The 26,099-nt window shown below is 50.0% G+C and overlaps 1 protein-coding gene across 1 annotated transcript in view; it reads left to right on the top strand.

Annotated features, from left to right (window-relative positions):
- Positions 1-11,032: 11,032 nt before the first annotated feature.
- The window catches only part of ADAMTS14 (ADAM metallopeptidase with thrombospondin type 1 motif 14), a 30,299-nt gene continuing 15,232 nt past the window's right edge, over positions 11,033-26,099 (top strand). Inside the window, exons 1-4 of the mRNA XM_059850952.1 lie at positions 11,033-11,122; positions 11,510-11,940; positions 18,519-18,675; positions 19,346-19,542. Coding sequence (XP_059706935.1) covers positions 11,050-11,122; positions 11,510-11,940; positions 18,519-18,675; positions 19,346-19,542 — 858 coding nt within the window. The 5' untranslated portion in view covers positions 11,033-11,049. The remainder of the gene's footprint in view (positions 11,123-11,509; positions 11,941-18,518; positions 18,676-19,345; positions 19,543-26,099) is intronic.

Genomic DNA, 26,099 nt, shown 5'->3' with positions numbered 1-26,099 from the left:
TTTTATTGATTTTCATGGAAACTGGGTTTCTGCAGGTTCCTGACCCTCAGTTAACTCCTAATTCTCCACTTCCCTCACCTTGGAGTGTGGGAGTACAGCCAAGGGAATCTGAGGTTATTTTGGGGTAGGGAATGAAATATTAAATCCCAGCCTGCAGTGCTAAGGGATTGATTTCAGGGCAGGAAACACGGATCTGTGCCTGGTTCCCTGCTCTCTTGGTGCTGATCCCAGGTCTGCAGCTCATTTCCATGGGGACACAGGGTATCCCTACAGCTCTGGGTGCCATCACCCATTTCTGGGGCTCTGTTTTTTCTCCTTTTTCCCAAACCTGCAGGCTCACAGGGAAATGGGAAAGAGCCAGGCTCTGTGTTGCAGCCAGGGGGAAGCCCCAGCACTGCCCAAAATCACCCCACTGCACTCTTGGTTGTACACACAGGCTGGGCTGGGTCATGGAAACTCTGAATATCCCTTAGAAAAAACCCCAATCTACCCCTTATTCCACCCATGGAAAAAGTTATTCGTGGCATTGGTGCTGCTGGAGCTAAGAAGAGGTGAAATGTGGAGCTGGAGAGCACTGAAAGGGGGCCCAGTGGCAGTGTCAGTGCCTCTCTTACCTGTGGCAGAGAGGAGGAGGGAGACTTTATTTAAATAACATTTGCATGCATTGCCAGAGGAGCCAGGATCACTTCCCCAGGATGCTGCAGCCTTCAGGGCAGTGAGGACAAATTGTCCTCGGGTGGGACCTGCCCTGAGCCCCTCCCTGGGAGCTCAAACCCAAACCAGGGGCACCTCTACCCTCCCCACCCAGTTTCCTTCGAGTTCCCCCCTTGCTGCTCAGGAAAGCACAGAGCAAAGGAGGGATGCTCCTCCCTCCACACCAGAGCACCCTGGATCATCATCAGAGAGGATTTTGGGGCCAGTTTGGGAGCCTGGCTCCCTTGGCATGAAAGCAGTGAGGGGTTTAATGGCTTTCTTTCCCTTTTTTTTTCTGGCTGCACTGTGGGGGTAACGTTTGTAGCCGTGCTGCTGCCTAAGGAGATGCTATTTGACATGGATAATTAATTAATGGATTATTAATGCTCCTGCTTGCCTTGCCCATCCCTGAGGGTTTGGGCTGTGCTGACGTGTCCTTTCCAGGCTTTTCTCTGCAGCAGATGTGCTGCACTCGTGTTCCTGTCCCACAGCAAAGGTCATGTCTGAGGGTGTAATTAAAACATTTTATAAATTGAGGTCTGATTAGCCTGTAAGCACTGGCTGAATGGTATTTGCTGTTCACACAGGGACAAAACCTCTCTTTTAAATCCCTATTAAAACATATTTTAATATAAAACACTTCCCCAGAATAACAGAAGAAAAGCTTTTTGGAACAGAATAAAACCCCTGTGACTCAATCCATGGGGAGAAAACCTGCCTTGGAAGTGGAGGCATCCCCAGATTTCTTCCCCCTGTGGGGAGGTGGATACTGAGGAGCTTTCTCACTGCTCAGCCTTGGCCTTTGGGTGGAGCTTGTTTGGTGTGAGGAATATTTCAATGGAGCTTTGCACCACGTGTACCCTTGGCTGGAAGGCTGCCTCCTTCCAGGGAAAGCAAAGCTTTCTGCCAGAAACCTTTTTTTTTTTTTTTTTTTTCCCCCCGGGGAGAACAATAATATAGATAAGAAATAAATATATAAATCTGCTGTGGTGGTGACAAGGTGGCAAGAAACTTTATCCCAACCCTACCACCTCTCTGTGAAACTCTCCCCAGATAAATGGGCCTGGGAGATCACATTTCTTTGAAGACTATAATTATTTTATTTTTTTATTTAATTTTTAAAGTTAATTTTTTTATTTTTTATTATTTATGTATGTTTTTATTTATTTTATTTTAAAGTTTTAATTTATGTTATTTTATTTTTAAAGTCTTATTTATTTTATTTTTAAGTTCTATTTATTTTTATGTTTTTATTTATTTATGTTCTTATTTTATAAATTTTATTTATTTTATGTATTTTATTTTAAAGTTTTCATTGTTGTTATTTATTTTATTTTTACATCTTATTTATTTTATTTTTAAGTTGTTATTTATTTATGTTATTTTAATTTTATTTTATTTTTTTATTTATTTTATTTATTTTATTTTAAAGTTTTTATTTATTTTATTTTTAAGTTTTAAGTTGTTTAATTTATTTTAAAATTTTTTTTACTTATAATTTTTTTTACTTATAATTTTTTATTTTATCATAATTTTTTTTATTATTACTTTTATTAAAAGCACAAAAATACAGCTGGTCTTGGCCAGATTCTCCCTTCCTGCAGCTTTGCATCAGACAGGGGCCCTGGCAAAGGGACCTTGGTCTTCACAGAGGTAAAAGGAACTGCTCTGACCTCAGCCAGGGATTTTATTCCTCCTCCTCCTCCTCTCAGGGGCGAGTAGCAATCCCTGGGAGCTGAACTTCACGTGTCTTGCTGGTTTGTATCCATCCAAAAGGGAAAATGTGCCGAGGAGCCAATATTCCACTGGCACATGGGGCTGCGAGGGGAAACCTGCCCCAGCCCCAGCCAAATCACTGCAGCTATCAGAGGCTTCAGGGCTGTGTTTTTCCAAAAAAAAAGAAAAAAATCCCATTTTTCCCTGTTTTTCTGCCCAGCTCTGCCAACTGCACCCAAGCCCCACAGCCATCAGCTTTTCAAGGCCCAGCTCAGGAGTGTTTCCCTTCCATTCTGGTGAAAATTGAGGGTGTTTGGGGCTGGGGGTGATATCATTTCTATTTACAGCAGCAGGGAAGAGGCATGTGCTGGCTCGAGGCCACCACAAATAGCTCTGGACATGAGAGCTCTTAAAATAATATTAATAATAATAATAATAATAATTTCCATGTTTTCCTTGCTGGGGTGTCCCCCTCCGGCAGAACCCCCCGATGAAACCTCTGCAAAGGGAGCACATCTGGGTTTCATTTTTACAGCTGAAGAATAGTAATTAAGCTGCTTTTGCAGAGCCAGGGCTTGAAAAACTAAAAATAAAAGCCATACAGGCACAATACCAGACCTCCAAGCACCAGAAATTCCCTTTTTCCCCTCCGTTTTCACCCTCCCAGCTCCACTGGACCCCCAGGCATGGCCAAGCCCCTGTTCTGGGGAGCAGGGGCAGGAATAAATCATGGGCTGAGAGGGAATGGTGCAGAGAAATGGGATTTTTGGCTGAAAACCCAGAAGAGCAACGGCAATGCTCACCTGTGCAGAGGGTGGCAGCAAGGGGAGGATTCCCAAAGCTCCCAAACCTACGGACATCGGGCAAAGAATCAGCCTTGGCTTTTTTTATTGCAGCAAAACGTGCATAAACCACGGACCCCAGGCTTGGAATGACTTTCTCCTTCTATTCCTCACTTTTCTGACATGAATATTGCAGGGGAAGGGAAAAAAAAAACCAGCTGTTTTCCAGCCCTCCACAACCTCAGGGTGCTTCTGGCCCCAAGCAAATGAAAAATTAATTTTCCCCAGCTCGAGCTAAAAGAGGAGATGGGGCTCAATGAAAGCACTCTCATGCTGGAAAAATATCTGTGGGATGTGGGGATGAGCAAGGCCCTGGGGACTGGGAAATGCTCAGGAGTTCGATTTAAGAGGTCAAAAATGAAAAAGAAAAAAAGGATTTGGGGTTTACATGGCAGTAAGCTTAATTCTAGCAGGAGGATGATGAAAAATGAATGAGGTGGTCAATGTGTGGAGATGGAAAGGCTGTTCTGGGGGGGATGCTGGGCAAGGGTAACCTAGTTTGTATTGAGCATCAGCAGGGAGAAGGGAAAGGGAAGGGCTGGGAATGCAGAGGTAGCAGGGATGGATGTCTCCCAGAAGCCAGGCCTGTGCCAAGCCCCAGAGCTGAAGGGATGCTGGTGGGACTTTGGTCTTAAAGAGAGTCTTTAACACCCTGCTGGATCCCATGGATAGGGTGCACAGGTTTTGTCACATTCACATTTTCTGGAAAATCCCTTGGCCCAGGATTTTTCTCCTGGGAAGCTGAGAAGCCTCAGAGAAAAAAGAAAACAAATTCTCATCTCATTTGCTTCTCCTGTGTTGTGCTCACATGTGGAATGTGTTTGGAGATTGTTTATCCAACAGGTGATTGTTCCATTGGATTCTGCTGGGAGTTGTTTTCACTCTTTGGCCAGTCAGGGCCAAGCTGTGTCAGGGCTCTGGAGAGAGTCAGGAGTTTTCATTATTATCTTTTTGGCCTTCTGTCTGTAGCCTTTCTCTATTCTTTAGTATAATTTAGTATAGCATTCTTTAATATAATATAGTATCATAAAATAATAAATGATCCTTCTGAGAACATGGAGTCAGATTGATCATTCCTTCCTGCCACAGGGCACCCCACAAATACAAAAACGTCTCCCTCGGATGCCACTGCCACCAGGGAGATTCAAGGCTCTGTGCTTTTGGCAAGGAGGGTTCCATGGATTTCCCACCCAAGGCAGCAGGAGCCCCTCACCCCAGTGACCACCTCAGTGCTGCTGACCTGGAGTTCAGCATTTGCAGCAGCTGTGCTTAGAAAAACAGAGATTTTGGGGATCTTTTCTGCTTCCCCATGGCGGGGACGCAGCCACGCCGGCGCAGCTCTCTCTGCGGCGCGGTTCCTAGAAGGAGAGCAAGTTTTTCCCTCCTCTTTTCCAAGGCTCTGCTGCTGACAGTAGGGGCTGGAAGCCATCCAAGGCTGTCGGTATAAATCTCACTGACCTTGTTTCACCATCCCTTAACTCGCAGCTCAGCCGGGACCGGCGTCGGCTTCCACTTTCTGGCTCATTTATCCCTTTTCCAGCTTTACAGTTTGGGTTCCTGAGCTTGTCTGCTCATCCCTGGGTGGGCAAGGCAGTGAGGGGGGACTCCCAGCCCCTAGAAAACCTCCCAGCAGGGCTGCCAAGGCAAACATCTTGCAGGAGTTTGCAGATGCAGCTGTAGCTGAGGAGAAGCGATGCTCGGAGGCGCGGCGCGATGCGGTTTGGTGGGATGAGGGAAAGATGCTTCTGTTTGGATTGGGCTGAACACGGGGCTCTGATCCCAAAAAGCACTGCCTAGGTGCCATCAGGAGATGAGCCTTGGTAAGATTTGAGCTCTGCTCCCGCCGTGATGTGCCTAAACAGGAGTTTGCTCCTCTCCAGTGGTTTCTTGCTGTCACCCTTGCAACCTCCTGTGGTAACTCGGTGTCGTCTTTGCTGTCCCATTGTTTGGCTGCAGGGGAATGGCCTCGTGACTCAGCTGTGGGATGCTGGGCTCACCGAGGAAGCAGGGAGGATGGCAGCCTTTGGAGATGTGGGATGCAGAGCAGCTGGCCATGGGGAGAGGGTTGGAAGGGGTGGTTTCCCACCTCGGCTGGATCAGCTGCTTGGCACACCCAGCTCTCTCCTCTGGGTCCTGGAAAAAGGCATGGAGAACTTGGGTCCTCTCAGAAATCCACAGCACTGTGTGCTAAATCCTTCATTTTCCAGCTCCAGTGAAGCCTCACCTTTAAAGTGCTGTGCTGATTCCAGTGGGGTTGGGGCCTCGGGGAAGAGCCTTGCCAGTGGCTGTCGTTTTCACTTGGTTCTGTGACAGCGCCCAGAATCTTTGGCATGCTGGCAGGAAGAGTTTGGTGGCAGGATATGCCAGGATTAGTGTTTTACCCGGGCTAAACTTGCAGATGTACAGATTAACCAGGGGGAAAAACTTTCCAGGATAAGAAAAGCAAGACATGGCCAAAAAAAAAAAAAAAAAAAAAAAAGAAAAAAAGAAAAAAAGAAAAAATAAATGTTCGCTTGCGGAGGCTCCCTCCATCTTTGGAGGTCTTAAAGTAGGGATTAGGGAGAGATCTGCCAGGAATGATCGTGCCTCGGGGCAGCCGGAGACCAGATGATGTGTCTGTCAGCTCCCTCCCTCCCTCCCTGCCTGCCTCCAAAATCCGGGCTCGCGCTTCTCCTGCTCTTCTCCTGGACCAGCACAACATCTTCGTGACTCCCCTCCGTGCTCTTCCAGCAGGACTCCTAAAAAATCCCCCAGGAAAGAGCTGAAATCCTGGAAAAGGGGTGGTTTCGGCCAGGGGCGGCTGCGGAGAGGGAGGAGAAGATGCTCAGGGGGGTTTCGCTCCCCTCCTGCCCCGGTGCTGCAGCAGCGGCTGCTCCCTGCTCTAATCCCGGGGCAGCTCCGCGTGGCTGAGGGATGAGGTCATGCTCGCTCACCCAGAGCCCGCCGTGCTCCAGCTTCCATCCCTCCCTCCCTCCGCAGGGCAGGGTGCGATTGGAGCCTGCTGAGGCTCCAGGTCCCCGCACGGTGGGTTTGGGATGCTTCCCTAGCCAAACAATGCCCTGCTCTGAGCGTGGATGCGTGCGGGAATTGGAAAAACAGAAACTGCCACAGACAGTGAAGGGTTTGATCTGCAGCCTTGGGAGAAGCTTGGATTGATGTAAAAATAAAATACACAGACATTAAGCAGAAAACCCATAAATTTGTGTTTGTTTAGTTGCAAGTAAGAATATGCCTTAAATGAGAAACTGCATTGGTAAGATGGTGAAGGGTTTGTAATGTAGCAAACTGCATTGATAAGATGGTGAAGGGTTTGTAATGTAGCAAACTGCATTGGTAAGGTGGTGAAGGGTTTGTAATGTAGCAAACTGCATTGGTAAGATGGTGAAGGGTTTGTAATGTAGGGGTGTGGTTGTATGGAATAAGCTGAGAATTTGGAAGTTACAATAGAAGCTTACATGTGCACCTGAGTGAGAGGCCCATTAGATAAAAATATCCACGTGCACTAGAAGTTAGTAAAGGTGGCAGGTTAGAAAAGTAAAATAAATCCTGTGGCAACTGTCTATTAGCTTAGAAAGTTCTATATTTCCTTGTAACAAAGAACTTGTGACTGCTTTGTGCTGTGGCCGAGTGCTTGCTCCTCTAAAACCTCACAGCCTCTGAGACTGATGCTTATCTCAGCAATAAATCCTTCTGAGCCTGAAAACAGTCCCATCCCTTCATCTCTAGCTGTGACAATGATCGATGTGTTGCACCTGGGTGGGGATAAACATCAGGTAAATTCCCTGGCGTTCCCCTGCCCATCTTACCTGTGCCTAGGATGCTGAGCCATCCCTCCCAGTGCTTCTTCCAGCTGCTTTTAAAACCTCAGACAGCTGCAAAACACTTTTCCTCCCCTTCTTCTCCTTTAAGTTTTTTTTTTTTTGTGATTTTTGACCACTTCTTGCCAGAAATCAGCCCGTGGCGAGGAGGTGGTTGCACAGCCTGAGCACAGGGGCAGCTGTTTCAGAGCCTTTTGGATTAACAAACAGAAGGTTTAAATCTCTGGGAAGAAGACATGTGGTGAGCTAGAGCTGGAAACACAGCCTTGTCCTCTCACTCTGGTACAACCCCAGCTCCTGGCTCCCAAACTCAGGATATTATGGGCAGAAAAGCCAGTTTAGGTAATTGGTGGAGATTGCTACAATTTTATTAGCCCTGATGCCCTTCCCTGCAGGAGGTATGCACAGCTGAGCAGAACAACCAGTGCCCATAAAGGCACAAAAATAGACCCAATTAAATGGGTTTGTTAGGTTTTTTTTTTTTGTTTTTGTTTTTGTTTTGTTTGATTGTTTTTTTCCTTGTAAGAAATCCTTCCAGACTTTTGTGAAGGTTTTTCCAGCCCTCAAAATCAAGATTATTGTATCTGGGGGCTAATAGCTGCATCTACTGCTGGTGGGGATTTGGAATGTTTCACCTGGGCCCTGGCTGTGAGTGGTGCCTGGTGGGACAGGCAGGGCTTGGACACTGGAGCTCTCCAGGACAGCCAGGAATCGGCACTGCCAGATGAAAATCAGGCTTTGGGAATACTGGCTGGAGCTTCCTGCAGGGAAAGGAGCCTGATTTGGGGTTTTGGAAAGAGCAGCTGTTGTCAGCTTTCTTCTCTGGAAGCTGGAAGGAAAACCTGCTCCTCCCCAGGCCTAGAGGTCACCTAAATAATGGGAAAGTCCCCAAACCCATGTCACTGGTAAATCTCCAGGCTGCAGAGAGAAGCCTTGAATCATAAAGGATTCCAGAGTGCATTATCCATGGAGGAAATGGGGGCATGAGATAAAATAGCACCCGAGGAGGGGAAAAACAGGAAAAGGAGCCATTTGGACTCCAAAATGGAAAGGAAAAGGTTAAGCCTAAAGTCAAGGAGAAGGGTGGGACAGAGTTAAAGGCTAGGAAAGGCAAAGCCAGGAGGCAAAGAGGAGAATGGAGGGGCCAAAGCAGAAGGAAAGGACAAGGGGAAGTTGCCTTGCTGCTCCTCTTTCCATCCTCTATGACAAGAACTGGGAAGAAAAAGTCTGGAATAAACAAATTTTTTCTGACTTAAATGATGGTGTATCGATAGAGGTAACACCAAAATCCACACTAATATTATTACATGAATATTTCAGGCAGGTAAGACTAACACTTAAGAGTCACAGTGTGGGTGACAAACAAGCATCTTGTCATCTGTGAGCCCAAGAGATCCCCTCGGAAGTTCTTTTCACCAGGCCCAGCATGTCACAGGTACCCAAGCATGTTTAATTATTACCTTTAGAAGGTAATAAATGAGGCAAGTTGTGGGTCAGGTCATTGCCATTGTCATTCAGCCAAGCTTTTGCTGCCAAAGCCAGAGATTTGGTAACATCAGGGGAGGCATAAAGGTCTAGAGGGACTGGATGAATTCACAGATCTTGTGGATGAAGAAATAGTTCTTTGCCTCTGAAAAACTGTAATTAAATGATGCTTTCCAGAGCTGTTCTTCACAAGGAAAGTATGCCCTTTATTGCATGTTTCCTCATAAATCTGTTCAGCCAAACTAAGGGCTCATTCAAGCTTTGATGCTCCAGCGGGTGCGTATCTTCTGAAATCATCCGAAATGCTCGGAGCACAAATTCTTTTTCTATCTCTTCTGCAAAGAATCTCTTACAGATCATTTCTCCTCTTTAATTATAGATTGCACGAAGCAACAGAAGCATGAAAAGACTTAGGCTGGGAATTAAAATCTGTTTTTCTTCCAGCTTGATATTCTCTACTTGAAGTGAGTGTATTCCTCTCTCCTTTTGGAGGCATCCTGTGGCTTTAGCTACAGGGAATTTTGGATTGGATTTTGATCACTGCAGCCTCAGCCTCTCCTCTTTGCCCCAAAACCCAACCCAATTCCCCAGCTGGAAGGCAAGGCTCTCCACCCTCCTCTGGAGGGATGCTCTGGCAGCAGAACACAGGAGAGTGGTGCCTCACCAGAAATGGCTGCAGCAGGAGCACCTCCAAGGGGTTCCCCATCTCCGCCTCTGGATCCTCCTCCTGGCACCCAGCAGCCCCACCACGCTCCCACACCTGCAGCGGAGGTCAGCAGGGTATTTTCCCAAATGGTGATCCTTTCCTACCATTCTGGGCATTGCTGTGCTGATGGGGTGGGAACAAAGCTCCAGCTGGCGTCCTACCAAAGAAATCCAAACCCAGAATCCTAATTCCTGATGGGAAGCTTGCAGGCTGGCACATTGTTTTCCCTGCTTGCCTTTTCCTTCATGCTCTGGCCTGTGTGGCAGCCTGGATGACAAGTTCCTCAAGGCAGGAATCACCTCTTGGGAAAGGTTTTGGATTGCTCAGTGTAACCCCCCCAGGGCAGTAAAATCCCAGCACAACCAGCACAATTGGTGTTACACAGCCCCCTCCCTGGAGCTGGCCTTGGAGGCCCCTCCAGAAGAAAAAATTAGCTGGACACAGCAAATGGAAACAGTGCCAGGAAGTTTGTTGCTCTGTGCTGACGGATGCCCCTGGATCCCTGGAAGTGTCCAGGGCCAGGTTGGACAGAGCTTGGAGCAACCTGGGATAGTGGAAGGTGTCCCTGCCCATGGAAAAGGGGTGGAGCAGGATGATCTTGATCTTCCAACCCAAACCATTCCATGGTTCCATGATGTGGGAAGCCCTTTTAACATGGTGCTGGGTTTGTTGAGTTCTGTTGAGGTTTTTTAGGGGAGTACTGGGTTTATTTGCCCCTGGTCAGGGCGGTGAGGAGGAGGAGCCTGAGGAAGCACAGCACATATTGAACTGTGGGGTCCTGCTCTGGAGCTGTGGTGATGCCCTTCGGAAAACCCAACGAGTGTGGGTTTTCCTTGGAGAGCCAGCAGGATGGCATCCAGGAACAAGGCCAGCACCTCCTTCTGTCTGTTTTCCCCAAAAACAGGAGGAGAAGGAAGAAAGAAAGGAAAATTAAATGGGATCATGGAATAGTTTGGGTTGGAAGGGACCTTAAAACTCATTGTTTTTCAACCTCCTGCCATGGCCAGCCACACCTTTCACTATCCCAGGTTGCTCCAAGCCCCATCCAACCTGCCCTAGGACACTGCCAGGGATCCAGGGGCATCTTCAGTTTCTCTGTTAGGGATGTTTCCACATCTGGAAGACATCCCAGATGTTTCCAAACGGGATGTTTACCTCCAGCTCACGCGGCGGCAGCGCCTTAAGCTGGGAGACGATTTGGCTCTCCCTGTGGAGCATCTCCCTCCCGCTGCAGCGAGGGGCCGGGAGCTGGGACTGCGGGATTTGGGGACAGGGGCAGAGCTGGGGGCGCTCCCCGGCTCCCGGCGCGTCTCGCCTTTGTTCGGGCAGCGCTGGAGCCGGGCGGCCGCGGGGCGGGGAGGGATGGGGAGGCGGGATGGTGGGAGGGAGGAAAGGAAAGGAGGGAGGGCTGCCCGAAAAGGTTTTTTTTTTTTTTTTTTTCCTTTTTTAAATCTCCAAGAAAAGAACGATCCACAGGCAACGCGAGAACTTTCCCCCCCACTCCCCCCCCCCCTCCCCCCCGGCGTCTTTAATAAGAAAACTATGTTTAAATTTTTTTTTTTAAATTCAAAGAAATTAAATTAAAACGAGCCCGACCTCCCACCCCCTGGCCCAGACCCGGCCCCCGGCCCGCCCCACGCCGCCCGGGAGGCGGCAGAAGCGGCAGCGGCGGCGGCGGGAGCGCCGGTGGCCCCGGCGGCGGCGGCGGCGGCGGGGGGAGGCGGTCGCCGGGCGCCGCCCGCCCCGCATCCCGCATCCCGCCGGCCCCGCATCCCGCCGCCGGCCCCAAATGGATTATCTGCGGCTGGTGCTCTCCTGCCTCGTCCCCCTGCACGGCTGCCTGGCCGCCGGCAGCGCCCCAGGTACGGCCGCTGCCCCGCGGGCGGGGGGCCCGGCGTGGAGCGGGGGCGGGGGGGGCTGACAGGTGGCTGCAGGATGGGGAGAAGGGAGAGGGAACCCGCTGCTGGGGGGTTAGGTTTCAATGGGAACTGGGGGAGATGGAGGCTGGGCGAGAAATAGTTGGCGTGCTTGGCGTGCGAGGGGACGTCAGCCCGAGTTCCTTCTGCTACGTTGGACGCGCCCGCTTAAAACTACAAAGCGGAGCCGGGCCGGGACGGAAAAGCTGCTGTCGGCTTCGTCGGGCTCCGGCGGTGCTCGCCAGAGGCTCCCCCGGCTGGGGTGGCCCCCGCGGTCCCGGCGGGATGCTCCGTGCCTGCCCACGGCCCTTTGCCTCGCTGCTGTCTCCTCAGAGCTGCTGCTGTCCGGCAAACTCAGCGAGTATGGAGTGATCGTCCCCTTCAGCACCGACTGCCGGGGGCGCTTCCTGTCGCACGTGGTGTCCGGCGACGCGGCGGCGGGGCTCGGCCAGCCCGCCTGTCCCCCGGAGCCAGCCCCGTCCCCGTCCCCGTCCCCGTCCCCGTCCCGCCGCCGCGTCCCCCGCAGCCCCCCGGAGGAGCCCCCCCAGCGCCGCCTGCTCTATTTCAACGTCACGGTTTTTGGGAAGGAGCTGCACCTCCGGCTGAGCCCCAACCGCCGGCTGGTGCCGCCGGGAGCCGTGGCGGAGTGGCAGGAGGATTTCGAGGTGCTTTTCCGGGAACCCCTCCAGCAGCGGTGCCTTTTCACCGGCGACATCTCCGGGATGCCCGGAGCTGCCGTGGCCATCAGCAACTGCGATGGGCTGGTAAGCTGGGGGCTAGTGGTTTTGGTTTTTGAGGTTTTCTGGTTCGTGTGCTAACCATGGGTGTGGTGGGTTTTAATGCTGGGTAATCACTGGTGTACTTACCTTTTTGCTGTGAGGTAGGATTAGGAGAAAGGCAATGTAAGCTTAAAACTTTTTTAGAGTATAAAGAAAAATTTATTAACAGTAACTAAAAGAAAGAGTAATAAAAATCAAAACAAACCCTTCAGAATACTTTTCTTCTCGCTGACAATGTAAAGAAACAAAATGTAAGATTATCACTTCCCTAAATGCCTCCCATACAAAACCACCACAGGTGCTTTGTGTGTGCTGCCTGCGTTTTGGTGCAGTTTCCTCTTAAGACATCAATCCTGGTGTCCTGAAACGCGATTTTTTGGTGATGCTTTAGGTGTCTGTGCCATATGTTGCCCTTTAGGCCTTGACAGCAGCAGGTCCCCTTTCCCCTGGGTGTTACTTGCCTGCTCCATCAGGGTGGTCTGTGCACCAATATTTATTTAAAAGGCTTGGAAAAATTGCCTGTCCTGTGCCTGAAGTGCCTCCTGCCCAGATGCTGTTGCCTCCACGGGCTGTGCCCAGCCTCTGGGACAGGGACCCACACTCATGGTGATGCTGTTCCATCCTTGTCCACCCGTGTTTTACCTTGGGACTGCTCCAGGAACTTTTCCTCTGCATTCCCCACCTATTAAATGATGCTGTGTGAGCTTGAGCACCTCCTGAAATCACTGTGAGCTGCAGTCTGGCTCCCACCAAGCATCTTTTTGCAGGAGGATGTCTTTTTCTTTTTTCTTTTTTCCCTAATCACTGAGGGGCTCAGAGGCTCTTGGCTTTCTGAGCACAGTTCAGCATCAGTAACTTGCTGCCACAGCGCTTTAATTCCTTTAAATGGCTCTGTTACCTCATTATCCCAAGCATCTGCTCTGCCTGTGGGTTCCCTACCTTTGATACGCTTGGGGAAGCGCTTATTTTTTAATACCCTTGGCCCGTTGCCCTTCAGATTTCCTTTGAGCCAATTTAAATCTTGTTTTGGGTGCCAGAGTTTGCTGTTTTCTCCTGGCACCACTTAAACTTACTGCTGGGTTGGAAGAAATGCCTTATTTTGTGCCCTCTTAAAATTTTTTTTTACATATTTCTTTTTTAGTTGCTTTATTCTGGGAGCTCTTTGAGCCAATTTTGGCCACCAGCACAAACAATTTGGCATTCCTTTCTTTTTATACAGTGCCTGATGCTACTGTACAAGCAGAAATGATAGAGCAGCACAGCTAGAAATACATACTTCTCCTACATACAGGAATTAAATTTTTTTAGCACGTAATCCACACCTTTTGAAACATCCTTTTGGGAATGGGCTGAGGCTGTGGACTTGCAGGCATTTCTCTGGGACACGGATTGTGCTGGGGCTGGCCAATGTGGGCAGGCTTGGAAGCTTTAAAGGCATTTCCTACAGAGCCAGCAAATAGTGCCGAGTCTGGAGCAGAGAGCAGGGTTTGGAGCGTGCAGGTTCCCTGGCAGATCTCATTCCCTTTGGCATCACGAGCTAAAGGATGCTGGAGGCCATCAGCAGCTGATCCGTGTCCTGCTGTAGCACAGCTCTGGGAGTTTCCTTCCCCAGAGCCCACTCTATTGGTAGTGTCAATCCCAAGCAGGCTTTAATTTAATTTTTCCAGGCTTTCCTAGGCTTCAGCTGCACGTTTTCCCATCTCAGCCCTTTGCACACCTTGTTGGTTGTCATTCTTTTGGCCCTTGTTCCAGCTGGGTTAGGGTGTAGCTTGTACCACAGGATGCTTTTCCATGTGGATTTATGCAGCCATATCCTGCCACCCGTGGTTAAGCCCACCCTTTTAAGCCCATGTAAAGGAAGAAGTGGCTTTTCCCCCATGATAAGGATTATTTTTTCTATTTCCTACAATGAATTTATTGCTGGGCGGCCAACAAATCAACATCCTGGCTTCCACCAGGAATTTCCAGAGCTGGTCTGGTGAAGGACACAGGGCTAAGGGGACGTGCAGGTGCTCAGCTCCCTTGCCCTTGTGATACATCCAACATCACATTTGGTTTCTCTTTTCCATGGGTTTTCTGGCTGTATGGCCTCTGGCTTAAGTGAGTCCGACATCTTCAGTCTGTTCAGGATCTCAGCTTTGGAGGAGTGAGGAGATCAAGAGGATTCCCTAAAAGCAGTGAAAAGAGCCTGATTTAGGAAACGGAGCAAGAAACAGAACCAAAACCTGGTTCTAGGTGTGGATGGATTGGGAGGATGATGTTGATGACCTGAGAAGCAGCAGAGCATCTGGGAGGGATGTACATGGTCAGGAATGTTGCTGATGGGCTGGAAGAAACTCTTCCATGAGCAAGGACCCTGGAATGGCTGTGAACTTTATCTGGGAGTTGTCCATGACCTTTGGAAGGGGGTTGTGGCTTTTGCATCCCGGTATAGCGCGCGTGGGAGGCGCGGGGCCGCGCTTGGCCGCCGCTTCCTGGCCAGAGGAAGCGCTCCGGGATGCTGCGGATGAGGGCTGTGTACACAGAGAGATTAGGCTGTGTATAAACGGAGACTGAGATTATAAATAACTGGGGGGGGGAGTGCAGGAGAGGAAGAAAAAAAACCCCAGAACCCAATCCCAGCTCTTGAAAAAGAGAGTCCACCCAAAGTCTTTCCTAAATCCCTATTTAGCCATGCGAGCCAGCCGATGCTCTTCCCAGATGCCAAAGCCCTGGCACCTTCCATGGCTTCATTCTCTGCAGGCACCCACGCGTGAGAATCTGGCCTTGCATATTTTGCAAGGGTGTCTCATACCAGGGTGGGAAGGTGCTGTGGCCCATAACATAATTTCAAAGCTGACCTAAGCCACGAAATTCCTGACTGGTAAAGCAGCGTTAGGCAGGAATCTCCGCCGGCAGACACGTCTCACTGCAGTGGAGGCATCCCAGATTATTCCTGGCTTCAGCAGCGTGTGGTCGACCTTGCTTCCTTCCTGCTTCGCTGGTTTGCAGGGATGGGTGAAGGATTATCACCCACAGACACCATATTTGTGTGCCTGGCTTTGCCCTGGGGTGATTTGCCGCAGTGCTGCAAACTGTAGAGCCAGCGTTTTCCATCCCCGTGGCCCTGGCTTGCTTCAGATGGGTGGCAGCAGATAAGCAGAACACAAAAGCTCTCAAAGCCAGCAATTAATGGGGAACGGAGGGAGAAACAGCCCCCCAAAATGATGCCCCACTGAAAAATTGTGGCTTGGTCTTCCAGGATTTTCCTTGCAGTTCCTGAGCTGTAGGGTTAATTTTGGGGAGGAGAAGGGTGTGAGATGTCCCTTTGGTCACATAGATCCCACTGGCCTCAGCTGATGTGGGTGTTATATGGATATGAAGGCTTTTCTCCCAGGTGATAATCCCAAGTTTCTGGCAGTGAGATGCAAACCAGGCCCTGTTTGGGCTGAAAACCCAATTAATTAATTAGTGCCGAGCGTGTCTTCATGTCCTCACTCCACCAGGAGCTACATTTGAGCTCAGGTCAGCTGGCAAAGCCTGGTCTGTAACCACCCTAAAATCCTCTCACCTGGGCACGAAGAGCAGGTAAAGGGAGCCAAGGGAGGCAGAGTGCTGTGTTTGATGGGATGCAAAGCCTGTGCTACAGAGAGGCATGAAAATAGTGAGGGAGCACCTCTGGACCATGCCTGATGCCCTCTGGATGGAAGGGGAGTGCTGTTATCCGTGGTGCCTGTGTTCACTCTGCCTGGTTTTCTAGGGCTTTTTGTCCAAATTGTGTGGGAATCTTGCAGGAAAAATACATACTGTGCACGCAGCTGGATTTGCCCCTGCTGTTAACTTCCCTGGTCGAGTGCAGCAGCTTTATTAATTTTTCCACATCTCAGCTGTGTGAAGTGTCAGAATTTCCTGAATTCCTGTGGGACTTGGAGCTTTTTACCCAGCAGTGGAGGAGGAGTTTCTTACTCAGGGTCCCCTCAGTGAGCAGGAGTTCATCTCTCCCTCAGCCTGGGGAGGCGCGGGAGTGCTGGAGAAGACACTTCACCCTCCGTGAGCTGGCAGGAGTGAGTTTGGTGTATATTTTCCCTCTTTCCAGTGGAATTGTCTTTAAAGGACCATTTTCTAGTTGGGAAGTACCTTCACTGAGAGCTGCAGACAGCATCTCATGTTTGGAGAAGCAGTGGTAATAGTCTCGCCAGTTGATTTCATTCGATTTGCTATTATTAAACCAAATTAAAGTCAAGGGTGGGAAGCATATGGCTAATTGATCACTGAGGATGGGATTGAACTCTTGGAAAAAGCCCAAAAAAAGCTGAGTGGGACTTTTTGGTTGGCATCTGACCTTTTCCGCTGCCTCTCTACTGTTACAACCCTCCCAAAATGCTGAAACACCACCTGAGCTGCTCCTCTTTGTGAGGAGCAAAACAGTGATGTTTTTTGGATTGTTTTGGTCTTTTAATTTATTTTTGTGAGCACCAGGGTGACCACTGCAGCTTCTGTTCCATTTCTTGGGCTGCTCTGATCAGATGGACACAAAAATCCCTGCGTTGTCCCCTTTGCCCTCGGTCATCCCCGGAGTCGGCGGCGCGTTGCATCCCGCCTTTGGGAGAAGGTCTGGGCTGCTTTATTCCTTGAGCCAGATATAATTAGTCACGAGCTGTAGAGCAGCTCAAACCCAAGTGGGCTGTGGCTTGGGACCAGGCTCTTTCACGTTTTAATCCAGCCTTGCCCCGGTGCGGCGGCGCGGCTTTCCTCCGGCCGCCTGACTCAGCAAGTCCCAGCTTTGGCCCTAAAACCCATAAACCGGCTTTGGGGTGCCTGGCCCCGAGTGAAACGCCCCGTGGCAGGGCTGGGAGGGGGTAATGGTGTCCCAGAAGAGCTTCTCCTGGGGCAGGGGCTGCTTCTGCTCCTTCTCTTATTGTATAATGAAGAGCAATGTTTTGGAGCTGGGAATGAGGAGAATTTCTTCAAGGAAGGGGTTGCCAGGCCCAGGCACAGGATTGTGTTCCCCATCCCTGGAGGGATTCTGAAAGATGTGTAAATGTAGCACTTGAGGATATGTTTTAGTGGTGGCCTTGGCAGTGCTGGGTCCATGGTTGGACTCGGTGATCTTGGAGAGTTTTTCCAGCCTGAAGGATTCCATGATTCTGTGCCCTGCCCCATCATCATGGCCTCGCCCAGCCATCACTGAACCTGACTGGTGGTTTAACTCCCTGGCTTGTTTCCTGCCTCATCACCACCACCCTGCCTGCTGCCCCTGGTTAAACCTGGCTGTGTTCTTCATCTCCTTGGCTGAGGGTGGGGCGCATAATCCCTGGCTGCCCTGGTTTGACCTGGATGTCTCCTGTGGGAAGAACCTGAGATACATGTGTCAGGCAAGGACTTGGATTCCTCAGGAAGGAGGTAAAACAAAACCAGCCAAAACCCTGCTTTGCAGCAGAGTTAAGCAGTTAGTGAAACCCAGGCGGAGCAGGAAATTTGGTGGAATCCAGCAGAGCCAGGTTGGCCATTGCCTGATGAATCCCATGGGATGTGAACACGAAGGGGACCCAATGAGCCAGGCGGGTTTGCAACAGCCCCAGCCTCTGTCCAAAATACATCTCTGTATCTATTTTACTTTTATTTTATTTTATTTGATGAGGACCATTCCAACACCCCAACATCCTTACGAGGACTCCAGTAGGTCCACGCTGCTGAAGGCTTTGCTCCAAGAACAGATCCAAATGTTCTGCTGGTGCTTTCCAGGCAGCTCTTCGGCAGCGGGCAGCGCCGGAGGAAGGAACGCACGCGTGCGCCATGGAGGGAGCTGGGAAAAATGCCGAGCTGGGGGGGCTGCCCGTGGGAGAGAAGCCAAATCCTGGTGATCCTTTTCCTTGCCCGAGGTCTGAGCCGGCCGGCGCTGCGGGGTGTGAGCGCTCAGGCTGATGTAAGGGGGATTTGATGGGAGCTTGGTGTTAATTAGGAGCAGGTCGGTAGCCAGGACAACATTTCCAGCGATGTTTGCCCTGTCATTCATCTTCCCTGTGTTTGGGAGGTGGAGTTGTAATGCTTTCCAGCTTCTGCCCCAACGGGATTCCCCTCTGTTAATTCCCAAGTACTTCATGGGGCAGAGAGAATGGTTTCTCTTTCCTTCTTGTTGCAGCTGGTCCTGTCAGTGAAATGGCAGATATCCTAAAGGCACTGTGGGAATGGGGAGGGTTCAGGGAGGCTCAGGAGCGTCTTGAGAGCCCCTTCAGCCTTGTATCCCTGAGTTCAGGGTCCAGCACAAGTCATAGAGAAGGTAGAACGGAATTTTGTAGCCATATAAAGACACAAATTGAATTGCAGCCAGGTTGGGTTTTTTTTTGTTGCTTGGTTTTTCCTTACTTTTTTTTTAAATTAAGGGTTGTCATAGATGAACATGGTATTAGAACCATCCTGGTGTCGTGGAGTAGGATCAAAACAAGATTATTTGGGATGCCTTTCCCCTTTGTGTGTGCTCTGCATCAATCTTTAACGAGCATGCTGAGCGTGTATGTCCCCCTAACCTTATACAAAACCACACCGTTTTTTCCCCCTTTTCCTTGTATCTTTGTGGAGTCCAGGCTGGCCTGATTCGTACAGACAGCAACGAGTTTTTCATCGAGCCCTTGGAGAGGGGCCAGCAGGACACAGAGGAACATGGCAGGGCCCACGTGGTCTATCGGCGCTCGGCCATCCGGCAGGACGGCACCGAGCCACCCCACGACCTCCACCCCGAAGGTAGGGGCTGCTGGAATCCAGTCTATCTCAGCAATTGGTAATAAATATTTCACCTGGGGAGAGGATTTCTCCTTCCACGAGCCCTTGTGTATCTCACCCTGTGGCTTCAGGCTCAGTTTAACTGCTAAAGTCAAGAAGAAGGAAAGGAAATGCTGGGCTGGAGGTGCAGCAGCCTTGCTTTGATCACCTGTGTTGTAAGAGTGTTGAGGTACTGGAAGTTGCTGTCCAGAGAAGCTGTGGCTGCCCCTGGATCCCTGGAAGTGTCCAAGGCCAGGCTGGATGGGGCTTGGAGGAGCCTGGGATAGTGAAAGATGTCCCTGCCCATGGCAGGGGCTGGAACAGGATGAGCTTTAAGGTCCTTTCCAACCCAAACCATTCTGCGATCATTCTATGAAATGTGGCCTCGATTTGACTTTTTCCCAGATCACAGAATCATTTAGTATGGATAAAACCTTTAAGGTTCTCGAGTCCAATCATTAACATGTCTTTTAGTGCTGGTCTTCCCAATTCAGAGCCATTTCCCTGCCACAGAGCGAGCTGGACCAGTGACCAGCAGGACCTCAATATCCCGTTAGAGTTAAATCTCATATCTACTTTCCCTACTGAATTTCTACTTCTGTGGAGCGTCACCGTGGTGTCAGGTCACCTCAAAGGCTCTTTTCCTGTCCAGGGCCTGGCATGCAGGTGGGTGAGCTCCCGAATTCCCTGGAGCTGATGGCGGAGCGGCTGGGGGACGCGGAGCGCAAGCGGCGCCACGCCAGGAAGGATGACTACAACATCGAGGTGCTGCTGGCCGTGGATGACTCCGTGGTGCGCTTCCATGGCAAGGAGCACGTCCAGAACTATGTCCTCACCCTCATGAACATAGTAAGGCTCGGCTCTGGGGGATGTGGATCCTGCCCTTCCCTGGGTTTTAGTGCCCTTCTGATGCTGCAAATCTGTTATCCTGGGGAAAGAAAGGGGAGCAGAGCTGCAGGAAGGGCTGTGCCTTCACACTGCTGGCTCTGGTGTTTAATAGCTGTGGGAGTTGGAGGGATGGAATGATGTTCATCTCCATCACCTTTGATGTTCATCACCTTCCCCTTGCCAATGACAGGGCCTGGCGTGTTGGTGCTGTCACTGTCACCTGAGTCCAAAAGTTTCTCCTGGCTGAGAACGTTTCCTCCTCGTCACTGAAGTCTCAACAAATGCTAGAAAAGAGAATGGTCGTGGCTTACTTAGTTAGAAATTACGATATCTGTAATTTGTTTTGCAGTGATGATGTTCATGGTTTATTCTGAATACTGTTTGTGGGTAGAGGAAATATTTTTATAGATTTTTAGGAGCTTTTTGGAAACCTGTGCACCTGGATAACCATTCAGGATATGTTTGGAAAGGAGTTTAGAGCAGCTTTACAGTTCCTGCACCCTTCCTCACTCTGAGGCATGGGGCAGCCTGTGCTTTACACCCCCTTTCATTCCTTTCTAAGATAAAGGCATCCATATTCCCTGAGTCCTGAGAGATGTGGAAGGATCAGTATTTATTCATCCAGTCATCTTGAGGGAGGTTTGCTCCTCCAGCACCTGAATGTCTGCAAATAAGGTCTATGCTCAAGGATCTCTTTCTGTCTCCCAGTTTTGTTTTGTTTTCCATGCTTTATTCTCACCTCTATTTATTTACTTTTCTTTAAGTGTTCCTTGCCATAGTGGTGGAAAATGTTCAAAAGGCTCAACCAGCTCTGGAGTGGCCAAGTTATAAAGATGCTTTTGGGTGCTTGGTTGTTGGTTTGGACATTATTTCTGCCACATGGCTGGCAACGAAGGGGGAAATTATCAACGGGAGGGGGGAGGATTTGTGAGATAAGAGGGTGATGAGGTGAAGGATGAGTGAAGTGGCTGGTCCTGAACAGGGAAAATGTTGAAGAAGCAAACACCTTCATCACAATGTTTTATTCTCTGGCACGTTATCCCGATGCCTGTTGTCCGATTCTCTCAGCATCACTTAAATTCACTTTCCAAACATTAAATCCTCCTGCCAGGGGCAAGCCACCGGCTTCCCTGCTCTGCCCTCCGGCTCTTCCCACGTTTCGGGGGTCGGAGATGATGTCATTTCTCCTTTCCGATCCCGGGGAGGGGGGGAAGGGGGGGGTCGGGATGACCAGTTTGAGCGCCCGGGGATTGTCAGCTCTAATCAAAAGGTCGGTTTTCAGGCGCATTTCATGGTTCCTACCCCGCGGGCAGGACTTTTCAGGGAGTGAATGCGCGGGATGCTGCGCTGGGAGAAGGGAGGACCCGCTGCCTATTCAATTAAAGGCGGCGATGGAGACTTTAATAAGGGAGGGAAAGCCCCAGGATAATACAGGCAACAAATACTTCCCCCCAAGTATTATTTCCTTCTATATATTCGCCCCCCACCCCCTTCCCCTTCTTTCTTTCTGGTTTTTAGTGCGTTTTCTTTCCAGCTTTGCCGTGACCTCCGTCCGCCTCCTCTTCCCTTGGCGCCGCCTCGTTTCCTTACCGGCTCAGATTGCCTGAAAACACCCGATTCAGCAGAAAAAAGAGAGTCCTGCTTTCTGGCCTGGGTGGCAGAGGGAGGGAGAGAGGAGGAGCCTGCTGGGACCACACAGCTGAACATTAATCCCATTAGCTGGAGGCAAAGGGAAGGAGGATAAGAGGCTTGGCCAGCCCTCCTAACGAGGAAAGGCGTTAACGAGCTGGGCTGGAGGACATCGGGGAGCCAGCTGGGAAAGTTTTCCTGTCTAGGAGCTCTCCTATCAAGATATATCCCAAGGAAAGGGGGCAACGAGTTTGGAAGTAATGATAAACTCCCCTGGCTTTTCCTGAGGTCTCCACTGAGTGCTGAGGGAGCAGTGGGACACAGATCCCTTCCCAACGCTGCTGTAGGTAGGGTCCTGGGGCTTTTCCCAAGACACAAAACCCTTTATTAGGAACTCTGTGTCGGCTGAAGCTTGGTGATAAATGATTTGCCACGGAGGAGATTTTTTATGAAAAGAAACAAACCCCACAGCCCTTATTTCATTGCCAGAAATGTGGATGCTTTTCAGTGAAGGGCACTGCGTCCATCCCCGGAGGCTGACATGAGGATGACTGCTCCTTTTGTGCACCTAAGAGCTTCCCTGCAGGCAGGCTGCCTTCCCTGCTAGCTCCCAGCCTGCATTCCCAGCCTGCCCTTCCCTTCTTGGCTCAGATGCTGCCCAGGAATTTGGGGTCAGGTTGGGATGAGTGGGAAAGGCACAGCTCCCCCTCTGCCATCAGTTGCTGAGCGTTGCTGTGTCCACCTAACCAAACCTGGTCTGTTGGGCTCTTGGGATGAATATTTGGTGATGTGGTGGCTCTGGAAAGCCATTCCCCTCTCTTGCTTGCTGCCTGTGGCAGGGGTTGTGATGCTACAGAAGGAAAATTAGGGTCCCCCAACTGTGGTGGCTGCTGAGATCAAGGGTTGGGAACCAGGAAGGGATCCAGCACCTTGGAAAAGGAAGAGGAGAGGAAATATTCAGTGCTCAGCTCTTGCCTTCAGGGAGTTGGGCTTCTTGGTGTTTTCCACCAGACTTCCCACTGTTCATCCCTGATCCTTTCAGGTCTGGGGGTGGCTCCACTTGGAGGGGAGAAGCCAAGCTGTGGCTGTGTTCAACCTGGCCCTGGCCTCAACTGGGTTCCTGGGCTTTTGTCCGATATTGCCCATGATTTGGTTAAGGATGCAAAGGTTCTTGGTGTTTTCCCATTGTTTTGGGTTACTAGGGAAACCCCATGAGTCAGAGCCCTCTCCAGGCTGGGACTTGCGTGGCTCCAGCTGAAATTATTGTTCCCAAGGGCAGAGCAAGAGTGCTACTGAGACCCCACAGAAGAGGTGGTTTGGGAACAAAAATTAGGCCTTCAGCTTTAATTTTAACCTGTGTATGTTTTTTTCTCAGGTGAGGGCTTTATGAGCCACTTCCTTGGTAACTGATAATAACAAAAATACCTCTGATGTCTCTCATGTGTCCATGCACTTTTCCCTACCCTCTGTATAGGCTTATTTTTTTGGGACACCATGCTTTGTTCTGTAGAGAGCTCTGATCAAATCTAGTCTTGCCCTCACAGAACAATTCTCCCCTTCCTCTGTTCCTCCCCACAGATAATGTGGGTCAGCCCTCACAGAGCTGACACTATGCATTATGCAAGCCCAAAAATGTGGTGAGGGGGGCTTTCCCCTCCCTTCCTCACCCCCCAACCCCAGCAGAGAGGCTCAGGGTGAATCCACAGGCACAAAAAACGAGCGAGGGAATAAAAGAAAGGAGTTTAAAGATGACTTGGCCGTTCCGAGTAAGCGATCCCGGCGTTTTGAAATGTCAGCTATTCTGCTGCTTTGGCAAATTCTTCTCGTGTCTCTCCCTTTGTTTTCCTTCCCTGAAGAACAGCGAGGTCTAGACCTCGTTGCCAGTGCGGTTTTGCTGTCGGGATCTCGCGTCTGGGGCTGCAGGCTCGGGGCTGGCCAGGCTTTGCAGGGATTTGGGGAGGCAGCCTGCCCAGCTCTCAGGTTGTAATGTTCCTGTCACTGTAATGCAATGCCACTGCCTCCTCGGTGTTGCAGGGTTTGGGGGGAGTCCTGTGGGGTGGTTGTTCCTGCTGGTTTGCCTTTAACTCGCAGCGAACTTTAAGGGCTGAGCTGTTTACAGGTGGGAAAATTCCATTTTAAATGAAAGAGGAGAGCATTTCTTGCCAGGTGATGGTGTAAAACAGGCTGAGCATGGATGAGAGGGATAAGAAGATCTTTATCCCATGGCTTCAGGGATGTGGGTTATAAAAATTGGTATTTTTTTACTGGAGCCCTTTGCTGAACAGCTATTTTTGGGAGAAGGGGTTTCTCTGAAGACACTGGCATCTGCAGAGGGCAGGGGGAGTTGTGCCAAGCCTGCAAACTGCTCTCCAGGTGAATTCCCATTTCCAAGGTGATGCTTGGCCCCTCCAGCTCCATCCCCATTTCTTCCACAGGCACTGGAGCACATGGGGGAAGCTGGCCCTGCTGATGTTTCCCCCCTGCCCCAAAATGTGGGGCCTGTGTGTTGCAGCCCTTGCAGCAGCCAGCACCAAGCCCTTTTGATGATTCTTTCCCCCCCACCCCCAATCAATTATTTATATCTGGCTGTGAAGGGAAGTCTGTAGCCTTGGGCAGTCTGGTTCCACATCTGCTTTCTGAATTGACCCTAAAGGTCACTGCTGAGCTGGTCTCTGTTAGGTGCAGATCTCTGCCTAAACCCTGGACTAAACAGGGGTTGGGCTTTAACTTAACTCTTCATTTCAGAGCCTGAAATGGAGCACCAGGGAGGGCTGAAATGGAGGACCATACTGAGGGAGTACCAGGCTCCTGTGAGCTGGAGGAGAGTGGGATTTAGCCCTGCTTTAAAAGGAAGATTTATGGAATTAAATCCCATCTTGGAATAATACAGCAGGATCTACTGAGCACCCTGCCAAAATATCCTGTGCAGCTGGGAAGGGAGAGGTCTGTGCTGCTCCACATGATGCTCCCAGTCACAGCAAGGTCAGGTTGTGGCTGGCAGAGAGGTCCCTAAGGCAGGAACGTGGCTCATCCTGATGGATTGAGGGGTCCTCAGGAGCAGGCAGCAAGCAGCAGAGCGCTGGTGGACCACCACAGAATCTTAAAATAATGGAGTGGTTTGGAAGGGAGATGAAAGCTCATTCCATTCCTACCCCCTGCCATAGGCAGGGACACCTTCCACCATCCCAGGTTGGTCCAAGCCCAATTAAACCTGACCTTGAACACTTCCAGGGGTGGGGCAGCCCCAGCTTCTCTGGGCAGCATCTGCCACAACCTCACTTCTCTCAGTTCCTTCTATCCCATCTAACCCTCCCCTCTCTCCAAACTCTCTGGAGTTTGGAGCTCCAGCTCCTGACAGCTGCTGGGGGTGAAGGAAAAGCCGTGAAGATTTGGGAAAGTGAAGGAAATGGTAGTGTTTCCTGTCCTGTTCCCCAGACCACTCCCCAGCTCCAGCTCTGCATTTCTTCAATCATGGTTATAATTTCTCCCTCTCTCCCCGCTTTCCCACCCTGCCATATTGCCAATATTTTTGTAAGGGATCAAACTTAGGATGTGGGATCCCTTACAAAAATATTGGCAATCCTGGATCCTTCACACCTCAGTGGGTCTGGAGGTCTGAGTAATGTTTGCAGCTGCAACACTGCATGACCTTCCATCCTTCCGTGCACATCCCCAAAAAATAGGGGTGGGATCAGAAAAAAATCCATCATATCCTCATTATTCTTACAAAAGGGGGAGGGTGAAGGAGCATTCCACCCACAGAAAGTAGGGATGAGCTGAGGGTGGGTTGACCAGCATTATCTTTCCACACTGATGGATAAAATACCCCGCGGCTCTTGCAGCTTCTGCATCCAAAGGGATGCATTAATGGGGATGGACTGGCAGTTCATTGATTAATTTTAATTTTTTATAATTGATTTTGCTGCATTCAAGGCTCAGGATCTGCATTGCCTCTCTGCATGGCTCAGAGGCACCCCATGGGAGTGTTGGTTGTCATGGGGAAAAGGTTAGCAGAGTGTTTTTGGGTTTAAAAATGGTCTTAGTGAGTATTTCAAATGGAATCCCAGGCTGGAAAATGGGGGGCTTGTAAAACACTGGCGAATGGCTGACATGGACTTGGGCAGCAGTAAGAGGGTAGTTGTCACCCAACCCTTCATGTAAAATTGCAAAACCCCATAGGAATGGAGAACAAAATAGAAAAGGTTCATAAATCTGACTTTATAACCTTCATCTAGTCTGGAAGGCTATGATAGAGCTGAGGGAAATTAGCCCACCCTTGGGCAAAACTGAAAAGTATATTTTAATTAAAACATGAATTCTAGTCAGTATTAAAAATTGTCTTCATTCAGTCTCTTTGACTTCTGCAGTGAAACCCAGTTTGTGGAACTGTTCATTTGAGAGGCCTTTTGGGAAAAAGAAATCCCCAGTCTCAAAAATCAGGGTGTTTTTCTTCCCTGGGCTGTGTTTCCCCATGTGCTTTGCAGGAGGTGCAGGGTCTCACGTGGGTCTGTGGTTGCCCACCCCGTGCCTCTTTCCATGCCACTGGGCTCAGCTCTCAGGGACATTTCCCATCTGGGTGTCCTACTCTCTCGGTAGCATTTGGGAGGAGAATTTGTTTATTCATCCTGGAAACGCAGAAGGAGGAGGTTGTAGCTGGTTATTTCCTTTGCAAGGTCATTTTTAATCACTGAGGATGGTACAGATCTCATTGACTCATGAGCCCTCCCTGTTCTCTCCATTGTGTTGCTTTCTCCTGGGATTCCTGGAGCCATAGGTCAGGTTTGACTCAACTGAGGAAAGCCCTGGCTTTGGGGAGAGGCCAAGGGTTGTATCAAAAAGCTGTTTTTCCTTTGGGTGCTGGAGTCTGGAGCATTTCCATCCCTCTGAGG

This window comes from Haemorhous mexicanus, chromosome 7 (assembly GCF_027477595.1).
Source record: "Haemorhous mexicanus isolate bHaeMex1 chromosome 7, bHaeMex1.pri, whole genome shotgun sequence".
NCBI classification, from domain to species: domain Eukaryota; kingdom Metazoa; phylum Chordata; class Aves; order Passeriformes; family Fringillidae; genus Haemorhous; species Haemorhous mexicanus.
Note: the sequence above shows the minus strand (reverse complement) of the source record. Positions and strands in the feature narration are given on the sequence as shown.